This window comes from Oryzias latipes, chromosome 9 (genome assembly GCF_053564925.1).
Source record: "Oryzias latipes strain Hd-rR chromosome 9, Olatipes_Hd-rR_3.1".
NCBI classification, from domain to species: domain Eukaryota; kingdom Metazoa; phylum Chordata; class Actinopteri; order Beloniformes; family Adrianichthyidae; genus Oryzias; species Oryzias latipes.
The window spans coordinates 27,792,678-27,820,677 of record NC_136245.1 but is presented as its reverse complement, the minus strand read 5'-3'; the positions used below and the strand labels follow the sequence as shown (position 1 = coordinate 27,820,677).

Sequence of the window (28,000 nt, the reverse complement as noted above, 5' to 3'; positions counted from 1 at the left end):
GCCCTTTGTTTGGTGAATCGCCCGTGACCGTGAGGGCGTCACAACACGCACCGTTACGCAGCGCGTGGATTGGTCTCTGCGCGTGTCAGTAGCGTCTGCGGGGGCGGGGGCAAGGAAAGCCGAGCCCTGTGCTCCAGTTTTCGAGCCGAACACTGATGCCACCGCCGCTAGTGGGTGACTGTCATGGCATCTATTAATAAAGGGGGAGACGCAGGAAGAAGAAACGAGGGAATCCGCATCCGCCAGTCCGCTGCGAGGATGATCCCGCGCGCACGTCACGCCGAACAACAAAGCCGCAACTTCCGATAGACCCAGACGCCCCTCATCCACGCGTTCATCCGCCTCCTCCGGGCTGCTTTTGTCTCCTTCACCTTTTACCCCGCTCGGCTGCCGGAGCTCTGCCTCGGCTGGCGCGCGTGTTTGCGGTCATCCATCCGCGCAGGCGACCGAGCTTGTTGGTAAACACACGGATCCCGGCGGCGAGGACTCCCTGGCGCATTGATGCACCCGTTCCAGTGGTGTAACGGTGAGAATTTGTTTTCTAACATCTGTGAGGCCACCGATTCAGTCATCAGCTGGGCTGATTCTGTTTTTATTCATCTCACAAGTCCCCCCCCCAAAAAATAAAAAATCAACTTCCAATTACCTTTGACTAAACGGAAACGCTCTCAATTGAATCATAATGTGAAAATGATTCACACATTTGTTTATTCAGACACACAACATAACAACCTTCCCTTAAATTGCTGCAAGTCTATATATGAATGAACCAGGCCTGGATTTAGCCAGCCCCACTAGGTGGTGCAGGTATCAGGGGGGCAAGTTTGTCATAGCCCCTAAAATGCATATCATGACATCATTACATTTATTGTCTACCTATCTTCTCCTTTGATCTAATTTATATGTCCTGAAAGTTCAATGTTCCTGACACTGCCCCCTGCATTTACCGGGCTTGGGACGGGCACAAGCACAACGCTTGCATTTATCCTTCATTTTTCTATCTATGTCTATCTATTTGTCTGTATCCGGCTTTGATACAAACACAAAAAATGAGGAGCTTAAAGATCCTGAGCCTAACTAACTTCCCTATTTCTCCATCTCCTTCATTAATTTTTAAAGCTGTTGCTTCCAGAATAGTGAATTGCACAATTTAAGTCCTCAGCCCTGCTGCTGTTTAAAAAAAAAAAAACTGTGACATTCAACAGGACACTTTATGAGGCAGTGATTATGTCATTACCATAAAAGCATAAGCATGTCTGAAATATTTTAGGTTCTGCTCTTTATTGAATGTTAGTGATCTGTTAAGTGTGCTTTCCTGAAACAATAGAGGCTTTTGCAACTTAATTTAAACAAAATATCGCTGAAAGGCTTTATTTTTAAGACCTACTCTGATAAAAATTGTTTTTTTACATGTTCTAATAGCGTTTTTCTCCTGATGGAGGACATATATACAGACAGCTAAAAATTGCATTTCTGAGTTTTTCTTTATTTAAATCGTAGTGAATCAGGAACAGAGAAAAAAAAAGGTAGGGCCTAAAGCTCCCTGTTCCGCTCCATTCTGATGCATCCACTTACAAACAAATAGATCCATGTACGTCTTCGTCTGAGCTGGCATCTGGCTCAAAACTTTACGGTTAGATAGCTTCAATATTGCTCGCCATTTTTGTTGCACCGGTAATGTTAGGTTGGCATTGTGAGGGGCTATAAGCTACCGGGAGAGCTTGCAAACAAGGGGATGGGTTCCACCTACAACTCAGAGGTGAATTTCTAATGAACCGCTCTGCAGAAACTATGTCCTAGAAAATGACAGGTTTTAGATTTTAGGCTAAAAAACAGCATAATCATTATTAAAAGACCACTGGGAACGCTTTTAAAATAGATCAAATGACGATCAGAGTGGGACTTAAATTGATAATGAGATTCTGATGAGTCCATTGTTTCTTTATTTTTGCCTGTGGAGCCACATAGCTCCTGTCGTTGGGCTAACCGTGGAAGGTTTAGGGTGTTTGTTTACTTCATGTATTACTTCCCCCTCTTGTTTTACACAGTTTATCGTTTCAGCAGCTTTTTTGTCACACCAGCCCCTGTAATGGTCAGACAAGTGCGGCCTCTTCATGGCGGTGGAATGGTGTCAGTACCTCGCCGTGACGGGGAGGCCTGGTGAAGATGATGGATTGGTGGTCTTTTTTGTTTTTTTCCTCTGACTTTGGATGTTTGAATGCAGCAGCCTCCTCTGTGGTGGTGTTCAGACCAGAACAATTACCCCCTTTGTGCAGCTCAACTCCACTTCTATTCATAGGATACGCACACAAAAAGGCACACACAGTTAGCCTGGGTTAGAAAATGAAGCGGGTATCAAGCAGGCACAGCTCGTGTCTCTCCTGCATGTTAGCGTATCTTGCTTCTGCAAGGGTTTGGGTTCAACCTATTTTCTTACTACCGCCGCCATGCAGGCATTCTTGAGCGTTTCCTCCCATCCGAACTCCTGAATATTTGATGGAAAAGCTCTGTCTTTGGTGCAGCAGGAGCAGCTTTGTGTGAAATCGGCATATATAGGACAACCCCCCCCCCCCCTCCACCTGGCATCCCGTCTCAGAGAAAACATTCACAGTCGAGGTGTTTCACAGCTCCTTCAAACCACAGAGGGACTCCTCTGACAACACGAGAATCCATCTGACACGGATCTGAAAAGTTCCTCTTTATCGCTTCTGCGCATGAGCTACCTTTGGCAGGCATTGCAACGCGGCGTCTCACGAGAAAGCCAATATGTAGGTCAGTGGTCATGCAAGGCCCCACCCAAAGCAAAACTCATCACTTCTAACTGTCTGGTTTTCAATCATGCAAAGGTGCTGGAATGAAAACAAGTCTGTCCGACCGTACGGACAGTTGCAGCAAACTGACCCAGATTTGGTTTGTGAGTCTTACAGCAGGTGATTTGTGCCATCAGCTGTGCACTGATGTGATTACAGAAAGGTAGAAAGAACCTCATCACTTCCTGTGAGTGTCTCTCTGTCTTCCGATGTGTGGCAGATTGTTTGAGTCAGGGAGCGATTATGGAGTAAAGGAGGTCAGGATGTCTATTTGTTTGCAGGTTGACATCCTCACATGTGTCCAGCTGTGACTGCAGAGGTTAAGGTCATGTCCTCATAGATATTCTGGGAAATAAAACAAAAATACACATATTTCAGAATCAGAATGAGAATTACTTTATTGATCCCACACGTGGGAAATGTGTTTGTTACCAACTGACAGCAGAGAAAAAAAAAGAATAAGAATAATATAAAAACAAGAATAAAAAAATGTAGCATAAATGCAAACAACAAGGTGGTATAATTTAAAAAGCTATTTACAGAACAGTTCAGGTAAAAAGATGTGCAAAAGAAATGTGCGAAAAAAAGAAAAAAAAATGTGCAAAGGTTATCTGTTGCATTGTGAGTTATTGTTCAGGGTTATTGTATTGAGTATGAAGGATTTCCGGTACCGGGCAGTTTTGGAGCGGAGCTGTCTGAGCCTCCTAGAGAAGGAGCTCCGCTGTTTGTCCAGAACAGGGTGGAGAGGATGGTCTGGGTTGTCCATGATTGAAAGGAGTTTGTTCAGTGACCTCCTCTCCATCACTGCTTCAAATGTTTCCTGTTTGCAGCCAATGACAGAACCCACCTTCTTGATCAGCTTGTTCATGTTTTTGCCTTTTTAAAGAAACAGAAAACAAATATGACCTGCTTCAATCTTTTGACAAATGTCAGAAAGCAGTTAAATAAACATTGTTAACTTTAAATTTTAGGACAAATTCCTGAAGCTTGGTAGTTTACAGAAGCTCTCAAAATACTCCTGTTTGCTTATATTAGTTTGTAGCAGCAGATAAATAACAATAAAATGTGGAAAGCATTTTTTTCACCTTAAAATCTGTTACTTTTTGGTCAAATTTGTTCAAAAATAAGAGGAAACAATACGAACTGGAAACGTGCTGTAAAAATGCGGACTGTTTAGCTTTATGTTTGGCTAAACAGACCCAATAGGAACACTCAGTTTCAATATCTGTACATAAAGATGGCCAAGAAGTCATGTGATCCTTTGGTTTTGTGGTGCAACAATATAACCCCTTCATGTCGTTAACTCGCAATGAACTATTTAATCTGAGACTTCACTCAATTTAGCATCACCTTGAACAAAACAAAAAAAACCCACTGAAGATAATTGTTTTATATAACTGAAAATTATGTCAGACATGAAGGAGTTAAGGCAGTGTTTTAGTTGTTAACATTTTGGCAAGATTTTAATTAAGGATTCAGCCCTTTTATTGTAGAATTTAAAGTGATGGTGTTTGTGAACATTTTAAATGAAGATATATATAAAAATATATATATAAATATATATATAAAATATATATAAAATCTAGAAACCAATATACAAACAAATAAAAATGGTCTTTTTAAATATTGTTGTTGGATTATTTTAATTTAAAATTTTGTGAAATGGGACCCTTAGTGGTGACTTCGGGTACTGACCCGGCTCCAGTTTCACTTTCAAAGGGCCTATATCACACTATTCGTAAGCCTTTCAGAGTATACTATATGCTTTGGCACAGTAAAGAAAGAACGTTTTATGAAATAGGAGTTATTTTTGATAGCTCAATTTTTAAGTAAGTCATCTCGATTTCTGAGGCACCGGCTTTCCCCCCAGTGTGGGTGCCGCCCACTTCACGCCGTCAACTTGGCAAAGATGGATGTGCTCCGCTGAAAATTGCGTGTGTGTGTTAGCCTTGGGGTAGTGCTGGCAGCACAGAACTCTTCTTGGAAGGGGCTGTTCTCACTGTCATAGTGTGAATGTGAGAACCCACTCGTTTTTGTGGATTAGGAGGGGCTGGTGCTCTACTTGTTTTAGAGGAATACGGTACTCAGAAAAGGAACGGATCAAAATACAGCTCTGGGGTTGTTTATTGTGAGAAAGTAATAATTTAATGCACTTAAAAGCTCAAAAAAGTTAATTTTGCATGATATAGTCCCTTTAAATAAACGCTAATTAAAACATTCAACATTTTCCAGTTGACGAAAAGATGGATTGTCTCGCTTCTGGTTCAAAATTATGTGGTAACCAATAAAAACTGCTAGACTCCTTTATATTTATTTACCTTTTTTATGAATACAAATTTGTGGTTTAATGTACCCCTTTTAAAGTTCAAAGCGTATTAAGACTTTATTAGAAACAATACAATACTCTTTTTTTATCTTGTAAGTTTAATTAGCTAATATAGTTTATTTATTTTGCCGTTTTCTCAGTAATAATCACAAAGTGCTTTACAATGCAGGTCAAAAAAGACCAGAAGTAAAAAACAGATTAAAGATAAAAAGCATGAACGTACTAAATTACACCAACATAAAACCCCACATTTGACTAAAATGAACGCTCAATCCCCAGGTTTGTATGAGATATAATCAATAAAACCGAAGGACCCAAGAGCACCAGATGGTTTGTGGAATCTAAGAAGCTCAGATATATAATGTTGAGCTCTAAAAGTAAGAGCTAAAATTTCCAAATGGATTCTAAAATGAACTGGGAGCCAGTGGAGTGCTGCTGAAAGTGCAGTGATGAGAGGTTTTCTGGTGGTGTGGGTTTAAAGATGAACAGGCTGCAAGCTGTAAAGCTCCTTTTGGTTTAGACAAGTAAAAAGACTGTTACAATAATCCAGGTGTGATGAAATGTGAAGAAGTGATGTTATGCTATTGGTTCCAGATCTTGCACACATGCTCTGATTGAGTTTTATATATTGTATTGCAGGTTAAGGAGCAGCATCATGTTGGAGCTGAACTCCAAGTATTGGGGAAGGCTGTAAAGCATATGTTCAGACCTCTATGCTCAATAGGACGTTTGTTTATTAAAACTATCTTGTAAAAAGACACAAACATCAAATATTCTGTCCTAAATCACTGAACTGATAGAGTCCAATACATTTTTTTCAGGTTAGAAAACAGGGGTCCAAGTGGATTAAACTGACTAGGAAATACTTTTATTACCACAAAGTACTGCTTATACTTAATGCTAAAGATGAAAATCTTTTATTATCTTGTATCATGATCACAAACACACTCTCTATTAGCTGATGAACTACTAATCAACATCATCCTCACATTTCCAAAATGAATTTTTGTTTAAATCCAGCAGGACCATTTCAGAGAAGCCACTGAGAACGTCTCACATAAGTGAAGAGAAGTGTCAAGTAGAAATGTTACTTAGTTTGGGAGAGGGACTGAAAATAGCAGAATTGATTGAAGTGGGGCTCTGCAAGAAAACCGATACGTCATCATCCGTCTTTCTATTTGTTAGTCACTTTAACATTTAAAAATTGAACGATATTCTGCAAGTTTCTGTTGGGTTTTAAAGATATTGATCTTTAACTATTCAGCTGGTTTGTCTGCTAATTAGTATCACGCATTGAGGTGGAGGTGTTCTAATTAAAGGATGTGCTGCTTTAGTGTTTGGTAGAAAAAAACAAGTACAGGTTGTCCCAACATTTTTGTTCCCATGAAAATCTGCTAAAAAGGTTATCAGCGAACTGTGTCTTGAATTGGCACATCGGATTCTCTGAATTTGTGAGCCTGATCTGACAAAGCCCCTTTCTCCCACGCAGACACTGACTTATTATTACCACCACAGACACTCAAAACACAAGCAGGGCCCTTTTTCTGTTATCTTGGTCATGCTTATTTTCACAGTGGTGCATAATGTATTACAATCGTTTAAATGCTTTTTTTGGGGATAAATGTCTGATTTGCAGCACATTCTGTGATTAGATTGAAGAAGTCAAGGACTCGCATAACAGTGGAAATTGTTTCGTAGAAGATTTATGATAAATCCTAAATAGTAATTTGTCTCAAATTGACATCCAAAGGTCCAGCTTTCTTCAGTTACAACATTCTTTACTGAATATCCTTGTAGTTGGAGCTTTAAAGATAAGCCAAAAAGTGGTACGGAAACACTGCAGACTGTATTTTTATTTTAATGGTACCTATCCAGCTCCATGCAGCATTTGTTCTTCCGCCTGTCTGCATCTGACCTTGGCTGCAGACAGAAACACTACAGTGCTGATTGATTTCATGGTAGAGCAAACACATGGACAGGAGGGACACCCTCTGTGCATGTGTGTATCATCATTCTGCTCCAAAAAAAGGATCTGTTTCATTCACAGATTTGTAGAAAAACATTTAGATTTGGCTGCTTGTGTCTATTCCGTTTTGTTTCTTTAAGCACAAGAGTATCCTGACAAGAAAGGATTTCATTTTTTGCATAATATCCAGAATCAACTTCTTTCATCCACTGGTTCAAGCCAGAATCCAAGGGCCTGATGCTGTTAAAGCTACGTACATGTGTGTGGCTTTTAAGAACACACCGAACCTGCTGAAAACGTGAACACGCTTTTAGCATATGGTGTTCACACTGGACTGTTGCTACCTGATACTAGCGCGTGTACTCACAGTTGGAAAAGCCTTAGTGCCAATTGTTGAAGCGGTTCAAGTCTCATGAATTTTGCTGCAGGCTCTTTCTTTCACAGCTCTATTCTGATATATGAAAGACTTGGTGTCATAGAATTCCAACCACGCACAAACCGCAATTATTAATTTCTCTTTCATGATTAATTTTTGACATAATGTCTGACAAACGGACCTGGAAAGACGGGCTGTAGTTGATGGAAAACGGCGAGCAGCAAACTCCACCTTCACGGATATGGGAAAAAGAGAATCGCTGGAGAGATCACTTTATTTTCAATTATCTTTGAACCTTGATAAAACTAAAGTGATGTTTTTTTTGGTAACTACAAAGCCAATACCGAGCTCTCCATTGAAATAAATAATGTTCTAATTGAAAGTGTTACAGAAATCAAATTCTTAGGGGTTATTATCGATGACAAACTAAATTAGAAGCAACACATCAGACACATACAAACTAAAGTCTCAAAAAGTATTTAAATCATAAATAAATCTAAACATATATTAGAATACAACAGTATATATTTATTGTACTGCTCCTTTAATATTACCATATTTGACCTACTGTATAGAAATTTGGGGGAATAATTAGAAGAGCTCACTACATCCTCTCTTTTTACTTCAAAAACGAGCCATCAGAATTGTACATAAAGCCGGATATCTTGATCAAACAAACAATCTATTTTATCAATCTAGACTTTTAAAACTGTATGACCTTGTGGATTTTTACACTGCACAACTTTTATACAGAGTCTGTGGGAAATCGTTACCATTCAACATCCGAAAACAGTTCTTAGATATGAAGGAGGCTACAAACTGAGGGGATGTAGAAACTTCAAGATCAAACTGATAAGAACCACAAAGAAAAGTTTCTGTGTGTCGGTGTGTGGCACTAAACTTTGGAAAGGGTTAAGTAATGAGCTCCAAAAAACGTTTAAATATTCAAGAAAAGGTATAAAGAAACTCTGATTTTGCAATATGAAGATAAGAGGAGTTAAGAATCAATAGGTGTTTGAATAATAACAAAATATTGCCAAAAATGTAAAAACATGATTGTGGTGAAATAATCAAAGCTCTTTTAATTACAATCAATGAGTATTACATTGTAATTTGTAAGGTGTGTGATTGTGGCCCTGCGACGGACTGGCGAACTGTCCAGAGTGCCCCCTGCCTTCGCCCACAAGTGGCTGGGATAGGCTCCAGCAGCCCCGTGACCCCGAAAGGGATAAAACGGCAGAAGAAGAAGATCAATAAGCTATTGATTTTCTTCACTTGATCTGCAATGTGTAGCAGTAATTACTGGTTTGTTGTGATAATGTGTTCTGAAATTAATCAATGATTATTACATATTGGTTACCAATACTGTTTACTGAAATCATGAATGAATGTTTTCCGATGATAATCAATCATTTTGTTACTTGAAAAGAATCTATCGGATCAGAACCAGATTACAAAAACTGTAAAACTATAAAAAGAATTAACTCGGTAGGGGTAGGATTATATAAATTTGCTTCTTCCCACTCCTTTTCAAGCAAGAAATCAAACTCTACTTGACTTTAGTTAATATTTAATTAAGCAAAATGTGATTTAAGTGACTTTTTTGTTTGTTTTATTTTTATGTCTTTTTAAACTATGCATTTCAACATTTCTGTAATGAGTTTGATTAATATATGTAAATTCTTTATTGCTTTGACAACAGTGCTTGAAATCAATCAATCAATCAATCAATCAAATCAATTAAATCAAAATTCCAAATGGTTTATGCTTCCGTGTTTTGAAATAGATGCTAGGTCACCCCTGAATCCAAGTTCCCGATGGTCAAAGTTCTGCTAGTTTCAGCGCACCTTCTTTGGCTGTGCGTTTTGAATGTAAAGCCCGAAAATGAACTTAAAAATGTGCGAAGCGACGCGAAAACATGAGAGTTTTGAATACAGAGCCCAAAACATGCATATACGTGTCTACACAGACGTCTTAGTGAAAGCGGTCGCTCAAATGAGGGATTCCAAGCCCGGTGTGAATGTAGCATCACACGAACAGATGATTGCAAAGAAAAAACTCGTCAACTCTAAAGGACCTGTAAGGTTCCCCAAGAAGTACTTTTTTTTTTTGCTCAATCCCTCTGTGTTGCATTATTGTTAAGCTGCACGCTCACATTCATGTATCTGTAGTTCTCCATCACCTCTACCTCTTCTCTTCTCTATGTGTTTTTTCTTCCCCCCTTCGCATCAAAGATTAGATAGTCTGCCTTTACTTTGCTCTCAGCTTCACCGTCATGGATACACTCAGGAATTGCAGATTCGTCAGAGCATTTCTGACGATGACAGAACAGCCTCCTGTGCAGCCAAATCAGGCTTATTTTGCTTTCATGCTCACAAACTATGGTCTGCTGGGAAGGGTGTATGTGATCTGTTCATCAGGAGGTCAATAAGATGAACATTTGTGTAAGCATCCAACTGTATGCTTGGGGCTTTTTGTACAGCAGGACATGGAATCTAAAAGAGCTTAGTTGTATAATAAGATGCGATAGTAAATATGTCTCTCGTATACTCATGATTGTGATGTGGGACATCAGATCTGGAGCATTTTAGGACCAAGAGGTGACTAATTAATAAGTGCTGTAAGGATGCAAGATGTCCACAGGGCTGAGACCTTTCTCTGATTCCAGCTTGGGTTGGAAACATCCGGCAAATGTTGCTTTATTAGGGCTCGGAAAGGGAAATCAAACCAAATCAAATCCCTTTATTAATGTGGTGCCTTAACATGGCAGCCGTTGAACAAGGCACCATTTAATAAAGCTCAAAAAACAGTAAATCAACAATTAAAAGGTTAAAATAATGGAAAAAATTAAACAGTGAAATGTAAAATAACTTGCATACTAAAATAATACCTCCGATTGCACAAGAGCAAAATAAAACACACCAAAACCTGGTAATAGAATCTAAAATGAGCTCTAAAATTTACAGGCGGCCAGTGAGTTGAAGCCAGGATTGGGGTGATGTGGGACCACATTCGAGCTCCAACCTCGATGACTGGGGTACTTCAAAATAAAGAGACTTACAATACTCCAGTTGAGTTTTAATGAAGGCTTGGATTACTGTCTCAAAATGCCGTTTTGGTTTGATCTTCACCAACTTCACCAGTTAAGTTTAAAATCTGAGCATTTCTGAAGATGAATTGGGGAGGGTTGGTATTAGTTTGGCTGTGTTTAGGGTGACAGTTCTTTACCTCAATCCTAAATTTCATCACACAAGTCCCACCTCCTCTAGACCTGGATTTATTTGACAACAATTGGAAACAGGACGAAAGTTTGAAAGAGGCTCTACATTTACTTGTGGTGTCTTTCATTCTTCAGGGTGCTTCTGTGGTTTGGGATTGGTTTACTCCAACAAGTCGTGCACCATGCCGCCCATCACCTTCCAGGACCTGCCCCTCAACATCTACATGGTCATATTTGGAACAGGCATCTTTGTCTTCATCCTGAGCCTCATCTTCTGCTGTTACTTCATCAGGTGAGGGTTTGATTTAATAAAATTGTACGAGTTAGTAGTTCATTTGCTCTTGTTTTGGAGCTCGATCTAGACTTTAACAAACAGATCTGCAACAATAAAGCGGTTCTAAAAGATTCCCCAACAAACTTTTCTAAGTTTATAAAGATTTCTGGCAGTTCTGACTTGAAAAAACAGTTTAAAAAACAGTTTCATAAGTTGCCCACCTTCCTATATAATGATTCTTACACACACTTTTGTGCTTTTAAAAAACTGTGAAAAACATTACCTGCAGCACATTTAAGCCGGTATTTGTAAAGATGTATCTTTCTATTGTTACTCATGTCAAAACATGCACATGTGAATCCACACACAGAAGCAGAAACAGTTTTTTAATTCGTTTTTGAGCTATGATTTTGTACTTGCATTTTGATCCAAGTCACAGTTTTTGCAGCATTTTCCACTGCAACATGAAGCAGCCCCAGTGACGGTCACTTCTGCTTTTTTCCTATAGAATAAGGCATTCTACAGATGTGCTTCTCTGCATTTCATGTTTGCAAACTTTCGTTTGTATTCATAAGCAGTATTTCATGCAATGCAAAGGAGTATTCTGTCACTTTGTGATGTTTTGGCATAACGTGTGATGATGCTTGGTAGATGATCTGTACATGCAAAGATAAAGATCAGTGAATTTTTATATTATTTAGGAAACTGCTGCAAATTCTTAAAGAGACCGGTTTAGCTTTTCTAATGAAGGCAAATTTCCCACAAGACTCATTAGTGTAAAATATCTAATGCAGACACATAGATTTGTTTCCTAAAATGATTGTTTTGGTTTTGTTTGGGAATTAAATTTTGTTAGAGAACATTTGCAAATATTTTTAACTCTTTTGATTTGCACATTTCCTCCTTTGCTGTATTATCACATTGTAGATAACAGATGTTGTTCCATCCTTGGCCTTTTTAGTGGATCACTCTCTACTTTCAGAGTGATTAGAAAATAATCTAAAAAATATATATCATAAATGAAAAGAGATTGAAATATGATTGGTCATAAAAGACAATCTTTAGGAAAAATAAATTAGAAAAAGGGGAACCCACTTAAGGTATAAATGTATATAAAAAGATTTAAGCGTCTAGGTGAAAAGGGAGGAATGAAAATTAAAAAGAACATTTAAAAAAATACTTTTTGAACATCCTGGTACTCGTTAAAAAAACAGTTGTTGGAGAATCTTCCATTAAAAAAAAAATAAATAAAAAATTCTACTGAAATGTACCAAATGACCAAATGCAAGTACCGGTAAAACATCCCATTAAATAACAAATGGAAAACCAGGTCCAATAGATTAAGCTTTTCCAGAATTATCTTTTACTTTTTATTTTGCTAATTTAAAAAAAATCTGTGTTAATAATGAATACATTTACAAAAACAGCAGTTATTTTCTTTTGCAAAAGACAATCACTCAGGATGGACAATAACATTTATTGTGTTTAAGTCTTTGTAATTTTTCAAAACTTAGTGATAAAATCTGCATATTAGGCTTTAGCTTGTAAACACTATTGAATATATTTAGCATTCTGCACTGTGCACATGTCGACGAAACTGGACTAGGAAGAGCCTTTTTGCGTTTGGATAGTTTTAGAGTTTTTGATTTTTCACTGTAGAATATACGTGTTATAAGTCCCCTAAGCAATTTGCTGTGAATATAAAAGAATTTCAAACATTTTTTTGGTTTTATCTCTTGACAAACAATTTCAAAACGCTGAAGTTGACACTTCAGTGAGGGTAAAAAAGATGAAATCAAAAGACAGACTATGGCAGCAGTGTCTTTAAATGTGGCCCATTATTATCTAAACAACAGTTAACATGCGGACAGGCGGCAGACAGAATGAGGCTGACAAAAGAGGAGGAAACACGGTGACCTCTTCTACTGTAGACCATGAAGTCCCTGATGAGCTGAGGGAGCATGTGTCTGCAGGACAGGATGTGAGGCAACAGGAAGCTGCTCACCACAATGCGTGTGGACAGCAGTGAGCTCAGAATAAACCCAGCCTGAATACTGCACAGCAAGAGCCTGCAAAGCCGTCTTACACAAAAGGCTGCATTAAAAGAAAAAAAAGAAAAACTCGTCCAGGAAACATGAGCACCTGGAGAAGGAGGAGTATTTGTGGTTTTGTGCTCATGAATCAGCACCTATATTTGGCAAATTACCCAGAATTTCAGAAGCTGGTTTTATATTTGCAATTTAATTAAAAAGTGTTCTTAAACAGCATGTTATTAAAACACAGTTTTAAGAAATTTGGCCTCTTAACCTCATAAATATATACTTCTTGTTACACATTAAAAACAGTGGAAATTTGCACTTGATTGGATATTGTAAATAGTGTCTCCCTCTATTCTGATTAAACTTCAAAATAACACTGCAGTTTGAGGTTTTTTCAGTCTCAAATCAAGTTTTTCTACTGAGCATAGAGCAAAAAAGATTTGGACTCATTTCCTTCTTTATAGATACTTGCTTTTGATGAAACAAAAAATCTTGACTGTGCTGATTTTGAGAGAAGCTTGGAAAAGTGTAGAGAAACTAAAACAACTTTAAATCTGGTCAAATATCTTGAATTTCTAAAAGATCAAATCTCTGGGAATACGTTGCAGTGTGTCATTTGCGAGCACAAACTTGTTCTGATGAAGGAGCGTTACTCCGCTGCGCACTGCAACACAATCTCATAAGCTCAGCGCTGAAAGAAGCTAATTTTAATCATGTTTGAGAGTCAGAGATGCTGAAAGAGCCTGTTGTTTTCCAAATATGACAAACATCCAGAGGTGTCGTATTTCTGATGGTACCTTTTCTTGAGTGACAGACATTTACTTGACTTCCTATATCATCAAACTAAACAGAAACCCTTTTGATAAATTTGTGCTGGGATTGATTTGTCACAAATAAAAAAAAAAGTGAGTTCAGTGTTAAAAACGACAGTATTTAACAGCAAGTAAAGGGACAAAAAGAAGACAAGGATGTGTCAAGCGGGTTTTCAGGGACGGATCACAGCCCTCCTGCTTCTATCCAAGTGCTTTCCTCTGAATCACAACCTGAGTCACTTCCTTTGGCTGCATTAACAGACTGAATGCGGCTTTTGGGTAGGAGTGTGGTGGTGAATTCATTTATAGAAAGGGTGTTTCATTAGACAAAACAGTGAGTGATGAATCCCTGTTGGTGGCAGGTTTCCCTTTGTCTGGCTCTGGCAATTTGTGGAGGAGTACAGCTCTGTCTAAACCTTGGGATGAGATCCCAAAAAATCCATTTCCATGCTAAAATTCGTTATTTAGCATTTTTAGACTTGAAACATGCTCTCATAATATTTTATCTTTATGAATTCATAAAATTGTGCTATTTTTAACTTGGTAAAAGACTGATGAGATCTTTTTTTCCCCTCCTAATTCTTTACAAATACTAAAACCTTTCTTTGATTTAATGGAGTTTTTAATTAATTCAAGGGGAAAATGTTGGCACTTTTAGAAAGTCGACTTTTTTTTAAACCTTTTTAGAAAAAAACTGTTTTTGTGAGGTAGGCAAAAAATATCTTGTTCTTTTTGTTGATTAGAGGAAGGATGCGGTGACTTCGTTTAATTTAAATGTATCTGAATAAAAAATAGGAAAGGATTGAACCTGTAGAGGACAGTTTAAATCTGAAGATGAAAATAAATAAGATATAATAATTGTTCTGACTGGGTTTCCTGATATTCTGAAAGGGGATTGAAGTGAATACATTGATGTTCATGTCCAGATTTGAATTTCATCCCCCAAAAATCCCCAAATCTCAATAAAATTTCTAATTAGCCTTTTCTAAAATCAGGTCACATTAAGAATAAATCATTTAAGGCCATAAAACACATAGGAAAAGCTTTTTTAGAGCTCATTTTAAAAAAATCAAGTTATTGAACTGGAACACGAGCCATACCTTATAATAATTTTATGTTATTTTCCCAAAGCACTTTTGGTGTTTCTGGACATAAACTGCTTTTGAGTGACTGTTGTTAGTACATGAATGCAGTTTATCTAAAAATACACAGCGGGATCCAGACAATGGTTATTTTACCTGTTGGGATGTCAGTTGTGTCATGCAGGAAAGAGAAAAAACATCGTCTTCCACTTTGAATCATAAAGAGCTCAGAAACCGAAATATTTCTGTGGTTGCATCACATGTAAACATGCTGCTCAAGCTTAATTTTATGCTTTTATTGAAATATACTCTTCCTGTAGTCAATGTGTTGGCCCTTCCAAAGATAACACTCATATTTTATAATACATTTTTATATACAGATTTGTCCATACACTGTATATTCTTTTGGACTTTTCATCACCAAGTTTTAACGTCCTGAAAAGGCCACATCATTAATTAATTGATTCCTTCAAATCAAGTAATAGAAAAAAACAAGGAAAACACAGAAATAAAGAGGTATATCAAATCTTTTGAAGTTATGAATTCACAAATTGAATAAAAATACACAAAAGAAATAAAGTTAATCAAAATCGTTTGGATTTTATACTTATTTCTTATTAGCTGTAGGACAACTTATAGAGGATATTTTTTGGTGGAAACAGTTCACATGTCAGTTTCTATTTAATAATTTAATAATCTCACACAAAGCGAAGAAAAAAGTAGATGACAGTTTTTGGGATCTGTAGTAAGTGTCTGTAAAGATTCAGGTCATCCCGATCAGCTTAGTACGGTGGACCTGAAAGTGCAAATCACATGAAAAAAATTAAACAGCAGGATGGCAGTTAAAAAAGCAAGAATTAAAAAAAAAAAGACAGTACATTTTAGAAATGAAAAAATAAATAAATCTAGAAACCAAAACGTTAAGAAAAACCTTTCAGAAAACAAAAGTAATTGTCGAAAATTAAAATGAAAGGTTGAAAAATGAAAAAACAAACAAAAACCTCCAGAAAAGTCGGGTATTGTGGGGCATTGCTGAGGATGTTTGTGCGTCATTTCAACCAAAAGTTATTTGGCATGAAGCATACTGGATGTGCTCCATATTAATCATAACGCTTTTTTAGTATGCAGACATTGAAAAGGCATTTGAAGAAAGTCAAACATCAAAACTCAAATGTCATCATACAGTCAGCGATCATAGAACTTACCTTTTCTATTTTTTCCTTTTGATTTGTTTTTGCTTTTTTAATTGCAGTTGTGATCTTAAATGTGTGTTTGCACTTAGTGTTTATTTAAACCTCAGGTCCACTGTAGGTTATTGACGAATTTTGTTCTAACAATGTGATGCTTTGATTTTATGCTGCTGAAATGGAGACATGCATCTTATTTTGACTCCTCCATGTACTTTTATCCAGTCACTCATTCTCACAGAAACCTGCAAATTCTCCAGAGGCTCCAAACAACAACAGCAGCCGCTTTTAAAAACAGGAAGACTGACTGGGCGCTACAATGCAGCGTTCTTTGGCGTCCTTTGAATGCTGAGAGACAGCTGCGAGATTCCTCAGAGCTGCAGTGACAGTTAAATCAGAAATACTTCAGCAGAAAGGGCATGGTTGAGGTCACTGGCTGACGCATGTGAACGTATAAACACAGTCAGCTGTTCGTTTATTATTGTGGATTCAAACCTTCAGTTGGAAAGCTTGTGCCACTGAAGTGATGTTAGGATAGTAAAAAAAAAAAAAACACAAATAAGGCATCCAAACACATTTATTGTGACTGACATGCCATTTATTGATGCACACACGTGTTAAAAGGCTGCAACTTGCATGTTTACATGTCAAAACTGACATAAAAGACATTTTTGGCCTGAAAAAAATCATAAAAAATGTTTTATTCGAAGGAAAAATATAGATTTGATTAACTGAGATTGCATTAAAGATCATTTTAATTTTGAATCAAATCAGCAGGAGCTGCAGGGCTGAGGAGTGCAGATTTCACGGCAGAGAAGAAGACTAATATTCACTCAAGGTGCAAAGCAAGGACTTTTGACACTTTGACATATAAGTCATATCAATGTGCTATTCATGTGGGGAGAAAGACAAAATAAGATTTTCAAGAGCTTAATGTTGCTCCATCTTCATCATTTTCTTCTTTTATCTATTTTTCAAATCAAATCAAATCAAAACTTTATTTATAAAGCACTTTTCATATAAAAATATAACACAAAGTGCTTTACATTAAAACACAACAAAATATAAAAACAAACATGACGATTAAAATAAACAAGCACAAAAAATAAAAAATAGGGCCCCCCTCCCCATACCTAGCCCCTCACTCCTTTCACACCTCCCACCCCCTAACTGATGGGGAAAGACAATGACAAATAAGCTGTGAGAAATATAAATTTTTAGTAAAGATGATTTTTTAAACTAAAAAACCCTTTTTGCTAAATGATCTAAACATATTTTTTTTATAATTTGGCAACCATTTGGCCTCTAGATTTGCAAACTTAAGTAGCCAGCCAGAGTTCACCCACTAAAACTGGGGATTTGGGACACGGTAAGTTAGTTTCACTGTAATAAACTGTACAGCAAACCAGAAAGCATACTTTAACACACAATCGTGATGTCAAAATTATAAAGAGCCGAGGCCTTTCTAATGCTTTGCCTAAGCCTTTCAGAGTAAACTATATAATTTCACATTACCTTTGGTGCATTAAGTAAGGATTTTTTAAATGAAATATTAGTTATTTTCACAGTTCATTTTGCTACCTGGAAGTAAGACGACTCGATCTCTGAGGCTCCGCCTTTCGCTCAGTATGGGTGCCGCCCATTTCATGACGTCAGCCTACAGCCGGCCTCTGCAGTGTGTCTGTTTCGCCCACAAAAACAAACAACATCCAAACTTTTGCAAAGATGGATGTGCATAGTGTGCATCGCAGACTCTTCCTGGAAGGGGCTGTTCCCCACTTTGGGATGTCACAATGTGAGAACCCACTCGTTTTCGTGGATTGGGAGGGGCTGGTGCTTGGAGCGCAGGTTTTTAGAGGAATACTCAGAAATGCGTTAATGGATCAAAATACCGCTTTGGGGTTGTTTTTTGTGAGGAATGAAAATTATATAACACCAATAAGCTCAAAAGTTGATTTTGCATGAAATATATCCTCATATGGTTTTGAATTTTATCCCAGACTAGGACTCAAGTTAGGATGTGGTGCTTTGATTGACAGGTAACGTTCAGCTGGGAGTGAAATTCCAGAAACGACCACATTTTACTGCTGATTTGATTCAAAATTGAAATAATCTTTAATGCCATCTCGGTTAATAAATCTATTATATTTTTCCTTATAAAACATTTTTAAATCATTTTTTGAGGTAGCAAAATTTGCTTTTATGTCACTTTACATACTGAAAACATTTGTACCGGTAATTTTATTTTTGAAAGTCGCTCCCTTTTAGGTTATGGAAAGAAAGAATTTTATGGCCAAACCAAATTTATATTGGAACAGAAATAAATTGGTATTTCATTGAATGTTGTCAAATGGGAAACTAAATCAAACTGTGAACTTCTGTTTGTTTCAAAAGAAGCCAGAGGGTCACATGACCACATTTTGTTCTTCTTATTGAAATTTGTAGAATGGTGCTATAAAAATGTATATATTATTTAAAATTTGTAGATAATAAACAGGAAGGATATTTGAATAAGTTTGCAATGTTCTTGTTAAAGTGGTTTCAATCTGGTTTAACTCTGATTTCTGTATCAGAACAGCTTTTTGGTAAACTTTCACCCATTTGGGTTCCTGTCTGGATGATGGCTAACTTAAACGGCACCATCTTAGCTAGATGTCATCATTTGTGAGTCTACTTTTACAGCACACAAAGTCTTATCTCAAAGCTCAAATTTAAATTTATAATTGAAATTTTATCAAAACCTTTATTTTAAAAACTAGATGGAAGAAAAGACTAAATGGTGCTTATGAAGGTTACCAAGTTTTATTTGTGTGTCCTTCATTTAGGAATAAGACAAAAGTTAGTGACCTTTGACTTTAATAAATACAATTATTTAATTGAGAGAGGCAAAGGTTTCTGATTGTGATTTAATTTTAAATCAGAACTGTGCAATCAGTGGAGATTATCAGTGATGACCTTTTTGTGTTTGAATTGGTGAGTTTTGACTTTAATATAGATGTGAGGATGTCAGACAGTTGACAGACTTATAAGCAAAAGCTGGTTTGTGATCCTTTTTCAGGTTAATAAATCTCTTCCATGCATCCAGTTTAAGATGAAATGAGCTAAAGTAAAAGGAAATTTACAGGTCAGTTTTCTGTTGTCAATTTTGGATGTATCAGCTTTTTTATTGCCTAATCCTGGTAAATAAAGCACACTGCAGGCAAAATCCAAGTGCGATTGTAGAAAAATCTACAGAAAAGCCAATTACTATTTTAAAGTTACACAATTTATGGCTTTTTTGTGTTTTAATATCAACACAATATATTTTATTCTAGCTTCCAAAGTCATCTCAAAACCAGTAGAAGTACAAATGAAGATTTCGTAAAAAGCTTCAAACTTTGATGAGAATCTCTTTTGTTTTTGCAGATCGTTTCGTACTTACTAATTGAAGTCAAACACGGAATTCTTTGTCACATTCTCCACCCTCTAAACATTTAACCTCATTTTCCAGCTTTGGAAAAGCTCGCCACATGCAAACCGTGCATCCTCACATTGTTCACCGAAGCAATGTTTGCAACAACTCCTGTAAACAATCAACTCAATGACAAAAACAGAGAGAAACTGCTAAATCCGTACAAAAACATTCCTCTTTTTCTTCTTGATAAACGTCTTTAGCTCATAGGGTGTCATCCCATGCCACTTTTGCCGTTGTGTTTAGCTTCAGGGTTAATTCATAGACAGCGGCGGACATTTAAGTCTAAGTTTAGTTGTGTGAAAACAGAGAGCCAAAAATAACCGCCTGAACGGACGAAGCTCGCCAACTGATAAAGATCTCCTTTCCATTGTTGGCCTTGCAGGGGTGGTACGGAGACCCAACATACTCATTAGCTGTGTTTGTGTGCAACAAAGTGTGTGTGTGTCTGTAGACAAGCATCTTATTGTCTGTACGTGTTCAGATGACAGTCATTAACCTGGAAAAACCCTTCCGTTATGCACATTTAGTCGCACAGAATCCTCACAGTTTAACTGCTCAAATCGAACTCTTACTTTAAATGATGTTTATGTACAATTCAACATAAGTCTGTCTGAAAAAGTTGTGATTTACTGATGGTGCACACAGTCCTTATTTTTAATTTAAGGTAATTCCATAAAAACAGAATAAACCCAGGAGATTTCCTGTTTTGTCTGCTTCATCAAATTGTTCTTTTGTTCTTGGTTTTTGGATTTAATCTGCAAAAAAAAGGAACATCTGGAAAAAGTAAACCTTCTAGTACTTCCATTTCTTTTCTCCTCTTTTACAGGCCATTCTGGCTGTGAGTAGTTATTTCAAATAACGGATTTTATGTAGAAGATAGAGAATATTATTGTAATTTTTTGTACTTCTTTTATTAATTTTTGGGGACAACACTTTGCATTACATTCTGTCAGAAAAGTGTTATATAAATAAAGATTGATTGACTGATTGAGGTCAACATGAACACACCAACACAGAATGTAATCTGGGCACCTGGGAATTTATTGCATTATTATTGTTATTTTTATTTTTTCTTCCGTTTTTTGACAAACTGGATTTTCTAAACTATCGGTATCTTTTTTCAAACAGATTTTTATAGTAAGAACAGTAAATCAGACAACGTTACCCAATTTTTTGAAGGCTTACTTTTTAAACTTTATTCTTTTTTTTTTTTTTTATTAAAGGTGTAAAACAAATAAAGCTGCCCTTTCTGTTTCAATCATTCACTCCCTTTAGCAACATGTCAGTTTCCTGGTAAACTGATATATAAATTAATTACCGGTAAGTCATGCAGAATTAAGATTTAAAGTCAGTAAACTACATGATCAAAACTAAAATAAAATGGTTTTAAAAGGATGACTTGTATCTTACTTTTATGAAAACCAAAAAATCTATTGTAACTTATTCAAACTTATTTTATTTTAATGATTGTGATTGTCTAGGATTGATTTTTCTTTTGGGATAAACCCACCGAGTGATCTTTGTTTAATGTGATTTCTTAAGAAAAATATATATATTTTTTTTATTTAAATATCTGGCAATTCAGTTCAATTATTTTCATTACAGGATTTAGACTTGGTCACCCTGCAAACTTTTAATGCGCACAAAATAAAGTTTTAAAGCTGATACATGTTTTGTTCAAAAAGCTGCTTTTCCTCACAGTTCGACTTCAAACATAAAATATGTGAAAATCTTAGTGCAATTGACAGGAAATCGTTTAATAAAAAGATTCCTTTTGCTGCAAATTTGCTGTAAATGAATGCTTAATTTGTTAATACATCTGTTTTTCTCTTCTTTAACAGCAAACTACGACACCAAGCTCAAAGTGAACGCTTTGGATACAGAGAGGTAAGACTGCAAAGAATGCTTTCCTGCATGTTTGACCGTATGACTGGACATGGATTTGGAATAAACAGAACATGACTTTTTATTATTTTTATTGCTCTTTTTAAAGCTCATGGCAGAAACGCATCTCAGAAAAATCCGATTTCCGGAAGAAAGTAGTGCCAAAACTAAGAATAAAAGGACTGTTTTACTTCTTATTAGGTTATCTAGCAACACCGTTGCAAATTGCAAAATCATGTCAGCGAGAGATTTGTCAAATTACTGTAATTGACATCAATGACATCCTTAAGGGATCTTTAGAAACTTCTGAATACACTGGGAAGCTAAGAGTCAAGATATTTGTGGCCACAGGCAGCTCTGCCACTAGAAAAACAAACATCATCCTGTAATGGCTGCAGAAAAATGCAGGTTTTAGTCATGAAATTAAGTTATAACTGAACATAAAATGTTTTTTCAAGGTAAGTCAAAGAATTTCATAGAATACTTTAACTATTTATATGATTCACCATTTTATGGTTCAGTGTTTACATTTTTTTAACGTTATCTTTTAATGTATTCATTGTTACCTTATTGTTTTTTTATGTTCTAATGTTTTAAAGTGTCTGTGAGTTGTAAACTGACTGTGGCTGCGTCTTGACTCCCTTTACAAAAGTTCTTACTAATCTCAATGGGATTATCCTGTTTAAATAAAGGTTGAAATCTAAAAAAAAATCCAGAAACAGCTTATTTCTATGACACAAATTCTCATTTGAAAAAGACCAAAGCAAATGAAAAAGCTGTAATGTGACTTCATGCTTTAAATTTTAAAATAAGACAAAAAGGGATTAATCTAAATTTTATTGAAATGCGTTAGAACTTGTAAAAAAAAAATTAAATGTAAAAATAATTCTATATTAACGGAACATGCAGGTTTTAAAGTTTCGTTAATTTTAATGTAAAGGTTTTAAAAAAAAGTTATAAACTTTGAAATGTTTGCTTTAAAACAAACATGACAACAGTTATAACATTGTGAGACCCTTTGGAATAAACCCTTGGAGCGTCTTGGTTCCTTGAAGGTCCGTCTGTGTTTTTAAAACATCCTTCACATTGCTTTGACCTTGTCTGTGCTTTATTTTTGGATTAAAAAACATACTTTAGACATATTTTCATTAAAAAAACGTTTGATCACAAGTTTTGTGATATTTGCAGTAAAAGAATTTACTCGGAATTGAAATTTTTGTTAAGTTTTGGTGTTCATTTTGGAATTATTTAGTGAAATAATAAAAACATTTTTGGAAAACCACAAATCTGGGATTGTGCTGAAAAGATTAAGGTAAATTATTCAAGCCAATTTAAAGTTATAAAAATGTTGAACTGGAGTGAGGCTTTGTGGTGCAGCTAAACTACCCACTGCTAACATTTTACATGAACCATAAAACCTAAAAATAAAGTAAGAATAACACAATTTTTATTTTTATTTTATTCTATATATTTTTCCTCAGAGAGGTTTTGGTTGTTGGGTAAAGTGCACATAATAACTCCATCAACTGTCCAGTGGACTTTCATCAAAATGCATCATTACTCGCTTATTTTATTGTTTTTTATTATGAATTGTAAATGTTTTATTTAACTTATTGATTTAACCTTTATTTATTCAGGCAAGACAGATTAGGAAAACATTTTTTTTAACTGTGGCCTGGCAAAAGATGAGAATAAAATGAGTTACAGGAGACACATAGACAGAAATATTAAGGATAAAACAGCAATAACACAAGATAATCATTAAATTGTTAAAATAATTACAATCATAAAACTAGGTTTCAGCAGCATTTTAATTTATTTGTCTTTCTCAACTACTTGTTTTCATTTATATTCTACATAGGTTTTAAAATTCCAGTTTTTTGCTTTCAGGTTGTTTCATCCAATTTTTTTAAATCACTGTTTTGCAGGTAATTTTAAAAGGAGATCCCAAAAAATTAAGTCTTCATGGGGTATGTTTGAGTTCTTTTTTAATTCATTTAATCTGTTTTGGTTTTAAACTGACTTTCCTGCCAGCATATGTCATTTCTGACTGTCTGTCATTCGCACAGCAAACATGCGCCGTCTGTCTGGAGGACTTTAAAGTGAAAGACGAGCTGGGAGTGTTACCATGCCAACATGCTTTTCACAGGAAGTGAGTACTGAAGTCTTCCCTGGTGCTTGTTGGCCACTTCACAGCTGCCAAGACTTTTTAAAAATGAGGAGCTGAGATCACAAAGTCGGTTAAACTTCATCTTTCAGTCGCATCCTCTGGCTTCCGCTTTCAGGGTCGAGGGCGGGGCCAATCTCTCATCAGTGATAGAAAAGTCAGCCTGAAGTCTTTTAATGTCTAAAATCAAACATTTTGGTTGTTAATTAGACTGTGTCACTTTAATGTATGCGTATAAATTCATGTAAATGTGAACATGTACTAAATCAAATGTTTGCTGATTTACAGACTGTTGCAAGATGGTTTCAAAAGAAGCTAAATGTAACTTTTTGGGCTTCTGAATGAGAACTTTTTAAAGCTTAATAGAGCTGCAGACGAGTTCCGGAGTCTGACTGGGTCAAGAATAGTGGTCACCCTCGTGATTATTTATCTGTGAGCCAGATCCTCAATAGAGGGCTGTGTAAGCCCAGTAATCCTCTCTGCAGTCCTTACCACACTCCTCAGAGCCTCACTGTTTTTTATAGAAGCTCCACTTCTATGGACTCAATTTGGAAACAAGAGTGCTTTCTGCAGTGTGTTAAGTTGTATTTAAAGCTTTATTTAAAGTCCCACTCTTTTAATCTAATTTAACATATCTTCCCAACGGTCTTTCATTTATGAAAAAATCAAAAATCGAAAGCCTGTGGAGCAACCCCCTGCCTTCCCATCACCCAAAACTGAGACTGTTTACATTCTCTCCTGCTAGCTTACAGCCACTCACACCTCAACCTAACATTACCGGTACAACAAAAATATTGAGCAATGTTGGAACTATGTAGCCATACAGGTTTGAGCCAGATGCCAGCTCGGATGAGGTAGACAAAGACGTGCATAGATCTATTTGTCTGCAAGTTGATGATCAGAATAGAGCAGAGCGGTGAGCTTGTGGTCCGCCCAGCGTATTTTCTACGTCACAAATAGGTTTTTTTTCCAAACAGCATTTTTTTAATCTGCTCCTGATGAACAGTTTGAATAAATAAATACTCAGAAATGCAATTTTAAGCTTGATTTTTGTGATATATGTCCTCTATCATCAGAAAAAAGCCACAAGATTGTGTTAAAAACTCTAAAAACACTATTGTCATCAGCGTGGGTCTTTAAGCCAGCAGACATTTGATCTAGAAACTCCTAAAACAATTTATTTTTACTGTGGAAAACAAACATGAAACAAAATCTGATTTTGTAGATCACTAACATTATAATTGGGTGTTTAAATCACACATCATGATACAGATTTTATCCCAGCTGGGCCACTGAGGTACATGTTTTTTCCTATTTATGACCAACAAATATTTCTATATTTAAATTAAAATGAAACTTAACAGTAAATCAACCTTTTTTTGGCTGTTAACTTGTACAAATGGCACTTTCAAATTGCTGTCTGTTGGTCATTAGCAAATGTTTGACGGTATAAAATAAACTAGTTTAATTCCTGAAATTACAGTCTAAAACGGTCTGTGTGCTGCCCCCTAGCGGTTAAAGTGAAAGTGGTTGAATTTCGTGATTGAGCAAGCTCCCATTTTTGAGCGCTCGTGAGGGCCGGGGAGCTCTCCCGCTCGCTAAACCAGCCCCTGGGACAGAGAGTCGCTGCGGAATGGGGAGCCAGACTGCTCGGGCCTCCTGAACCCTATGATTTTATTTTCATCGGTCAATAATAATAATAAGATCCTCTAGTTACCTCAAGCTAACCCCACCGTCAATCACAGATCCAGACCACACCTCCCCCGCTCTGCTTCCCTCCCCTAGCTCTGGCCCCCCCTTTTTTTTCATTTTTCAAATCTGGGCTGAGTGGAGTCCACCTTCAACTGTCCTATTGTGTTACCCTTTAAAAGTAGTGCTGCAAAAACAGCCCCCACCACCCCTAGAATGCAGTCAAAAATTCCTAAAACTTGAAAACATTTCTTTAAATAAGCAAAAACATGGAGGGGGTCCTGGCTGCAGACACTATGGCGCCCAGACATCATTAGGCAGAAGCAGAAAGCCAAAAAGATTTCAGAAGGGTAGCACCTTTTATTAAAACTTTTCTATTTAAATACATGGTTTAGTGTGCTAGATGTGCCTAAAATGGGGCAAAATAAAGGATGATTGTTTCATTCCTTCCAAAAAGAATACTAAAAAAGGGGTCTGATTTATAACACTTCTGGTTCTTCAACTAAAGATTGTTTTAATTTTTATTGAAAAGACTGAAAATAAGACATTTTTTCTTGAAACAAGTTATTTTTTAAATTTTCCTGTGATCCATTTTTTTGGTGTCATTTTAACTCCCTATTGAATCACAAGTGCAGTGTCAGTTGGATGAAGTCTGGATAAATGTATTAGTAGACAAACACAAACGTTTTCCTCATCACTGTGCCTCAGATCCCAGAGATCATCAATGGGTTGCAGTATGTTTCAAAATGGTCTATTTCAGTGCGTTCGTGTCTCTTGTTTCTTTGCAGGTGCCTGGTAAAATGGTTAGAGGTGCGCTGTGTCTGTCCCATGTGCAACAAGCCAATAGCTGGACCTCCAGAGCAGCATCACAGCATAGGGACTCTACTAGATGAACTGGTGTGATCCTAAGGCCAGCGGTCAGCCTCACCCGCCAGGAGAAGGGAACACCTCTTTGCCGTTAAAAAAAAAGCACCAACATTGTGATCACAATTTGGGGTAACCTAGTTACCACCCGGAGAAAGACTCTTAAGAGATGCAGTTGCCTAGCAACAACCTCTGTGAACGCAACACAACACCTTCAAATGTCTGAGAGATTATCTTCAGCCGCCCACTCGTTACTCCACATCTTCATTCAAGTTCCCCCTCTTTTGCACCCGTTCTTCTCCCTCCGTTGCTGCCGTCTGTGAGGTTAGCGGCACCGCCGGGGGAGGTTCTTTCACTGCGATGGATGAAAGGCGTCAGCGAGAGGCACCGTGGGTCTTGCATGTCACGGTTGGCACAGGCATGAAATGATGCCCATATCAGCGGAAACACCAGCAGACACTCTGACAAACCCTTCAGATGAGGGGATTTGGGAAACACTACATACGGACAAATGTAGCCTCCTTTGCTCCTGTGAGAAGCCCAAGACGGATTTTCAGACTTTTAAAAGTAAACGTAGAGAGCTAAGCAAATAACACTGCAGTGAGAGTATTTACAGGTTTGACCTAAAACCTTTTTAAAAACAACAAAAAAAAAATGAAAATAATGTAGATTTTTGCCTTTTTGACATTTTTATCATGTCTTATTTCCATTGCTAGACCTCTTTCCATATGTAGCAAATGTCGTTATTAAGTCAAATCAACTAATTTCTTCTGACTTTATGTGAATTCACGTTTCTTGTTATCTATTTTTACGCAGAAAGGCTATTGTCTTAATCGAAACATAACTTTTCTGTTGGCAAAACATTATTTCCTAAATGTTGCACTTTGAAAGGAGAAAAAAAGAGAGATGTTGTCAATTTTGAATGGTAGACCACAGAACAGCAGATCATCTGTTTTCAATTCAGCGAAGTGAAGTAACTGGGAGATAAAGACGGCCCCCGTGCAACCCTTCGCAGGCCTTGAAGGCTTCGTTTTTGGAAGCAGAGCAGCATTTTTGTGGCATTATTGCATGTAATTCCCTTTTTTTTTCAGTCGTGGGGTGGATTTTTCTTGAAGCAAAACACTGCCTAAATTGAGCACAAAAACTCACAGAGCACATTGTCCAGACAGACAGAGCACTGTACAAAGAAAAATGTTCATGAGCCACGAAAAAAAGGTCAATATTGTCGCGTTTCCTGCACGCGGGAAAGACAAGTGTTACTCGGACTCCGACCACATTCCACGTTTTGTAAGCCAACAGATGTACATAACTTGAAACGGTAATAAAGTTCTCTGTTTGCTCAGCATCTCACTTGATTTTTGACAGCGTGTATGCAGCGCCACCATCAGGCGGAATGAAGCAAATGACTCAACCACTCTAACCTGGGAGAATTTCATTTAAAATCAATGAAGTTTAGAGCCTAACACAAAAAATGTAATATAACGATTTGCTTTTGATAAATGCGTTTTAAGAAGTTGTCAAAAATCCAAAGTTTTTTTTTTTTTTGCATCCAGCTGTTAGCCTTTTTGAACAAATGTCAAATTTAGGGACCTTGAGTTGATAAAAAAAAAGGGATTGTTTTTAATCTGATGTTGAATTTTGAGTTTTTCTAAAGTGAGAATGAAACAAAAAATACAGATTTAATTTTTAACTTTTAATCTCTGATTTATCCCAGATAAGAAAAAAATGAGATGATTTTCATTGAAAAAGACCATTTAAGCTTTTAATTTGAAGTTTTGTATCCATTCGACACAACCTTTAAGCCTTAAATAGGCAAAGAAATAACAGAATTTTATTTTTAAATTACATTC

At 36.6% G+C, this 28,000-nt stretch overlaps 1 protein-coding gene across 1 annotated transcript; it reads left to right on the top strand.

Annotated features, from left to right (window-relative positions):
- The first annotated feature begins 31 nt into the window (after nucleotides 1-31).
- Nucleotides 32-27,495, top strand: rnf122 (ring finger protein 122). Its single transcript, XM_004072203.5, has 6 exons — nucleotides 32-526; nucleotides 10,834-10,990; nucleotides 21,388-21,433; nucleotides 23,359-23,400; nucleotides 23,500-23,582; nucleotides 26,075-27,495. Exons 1-6 carry the CDS (start codon nucleotides 502-504, stop codon nucleotides 26,187-26,189), a joined length of 468 nt encoding a protein of 155 aa, XP_004072251.1. The 5' UTR covers nucleotides 32-501; the 3' UTR covers nucleotides 26,190-27,495.
- Nucleotides 27,496-28,000: the final 505 nt, after the last annotated feature.

What these genes read in the sequence shown, in the direction of transcription:
- rnf122 (XM_004072203.5), top strand. Translation starts at nt 502, where the DNA reads ATGCACCCGTTCCAGTGGTGTAACG. An exon ending in AACGCTTTGGATACAGAGAG is followed by an intron (nt 21,434 to 23,358) that starts GTAAGACTGCAA and finishes ACTGTTTTGCAG; the next exon opens with GTAATTTTAAAAGGAGATCC. An exon ending in AAAAATTAAGTCTTCATGGG is followed by an intron (nt 23,401 to 23,499) that starts GTATGTTTGAGT and finishes TCATTCGCACAG; the next exon opens with CAAACATGCGCCGTCTGTCT.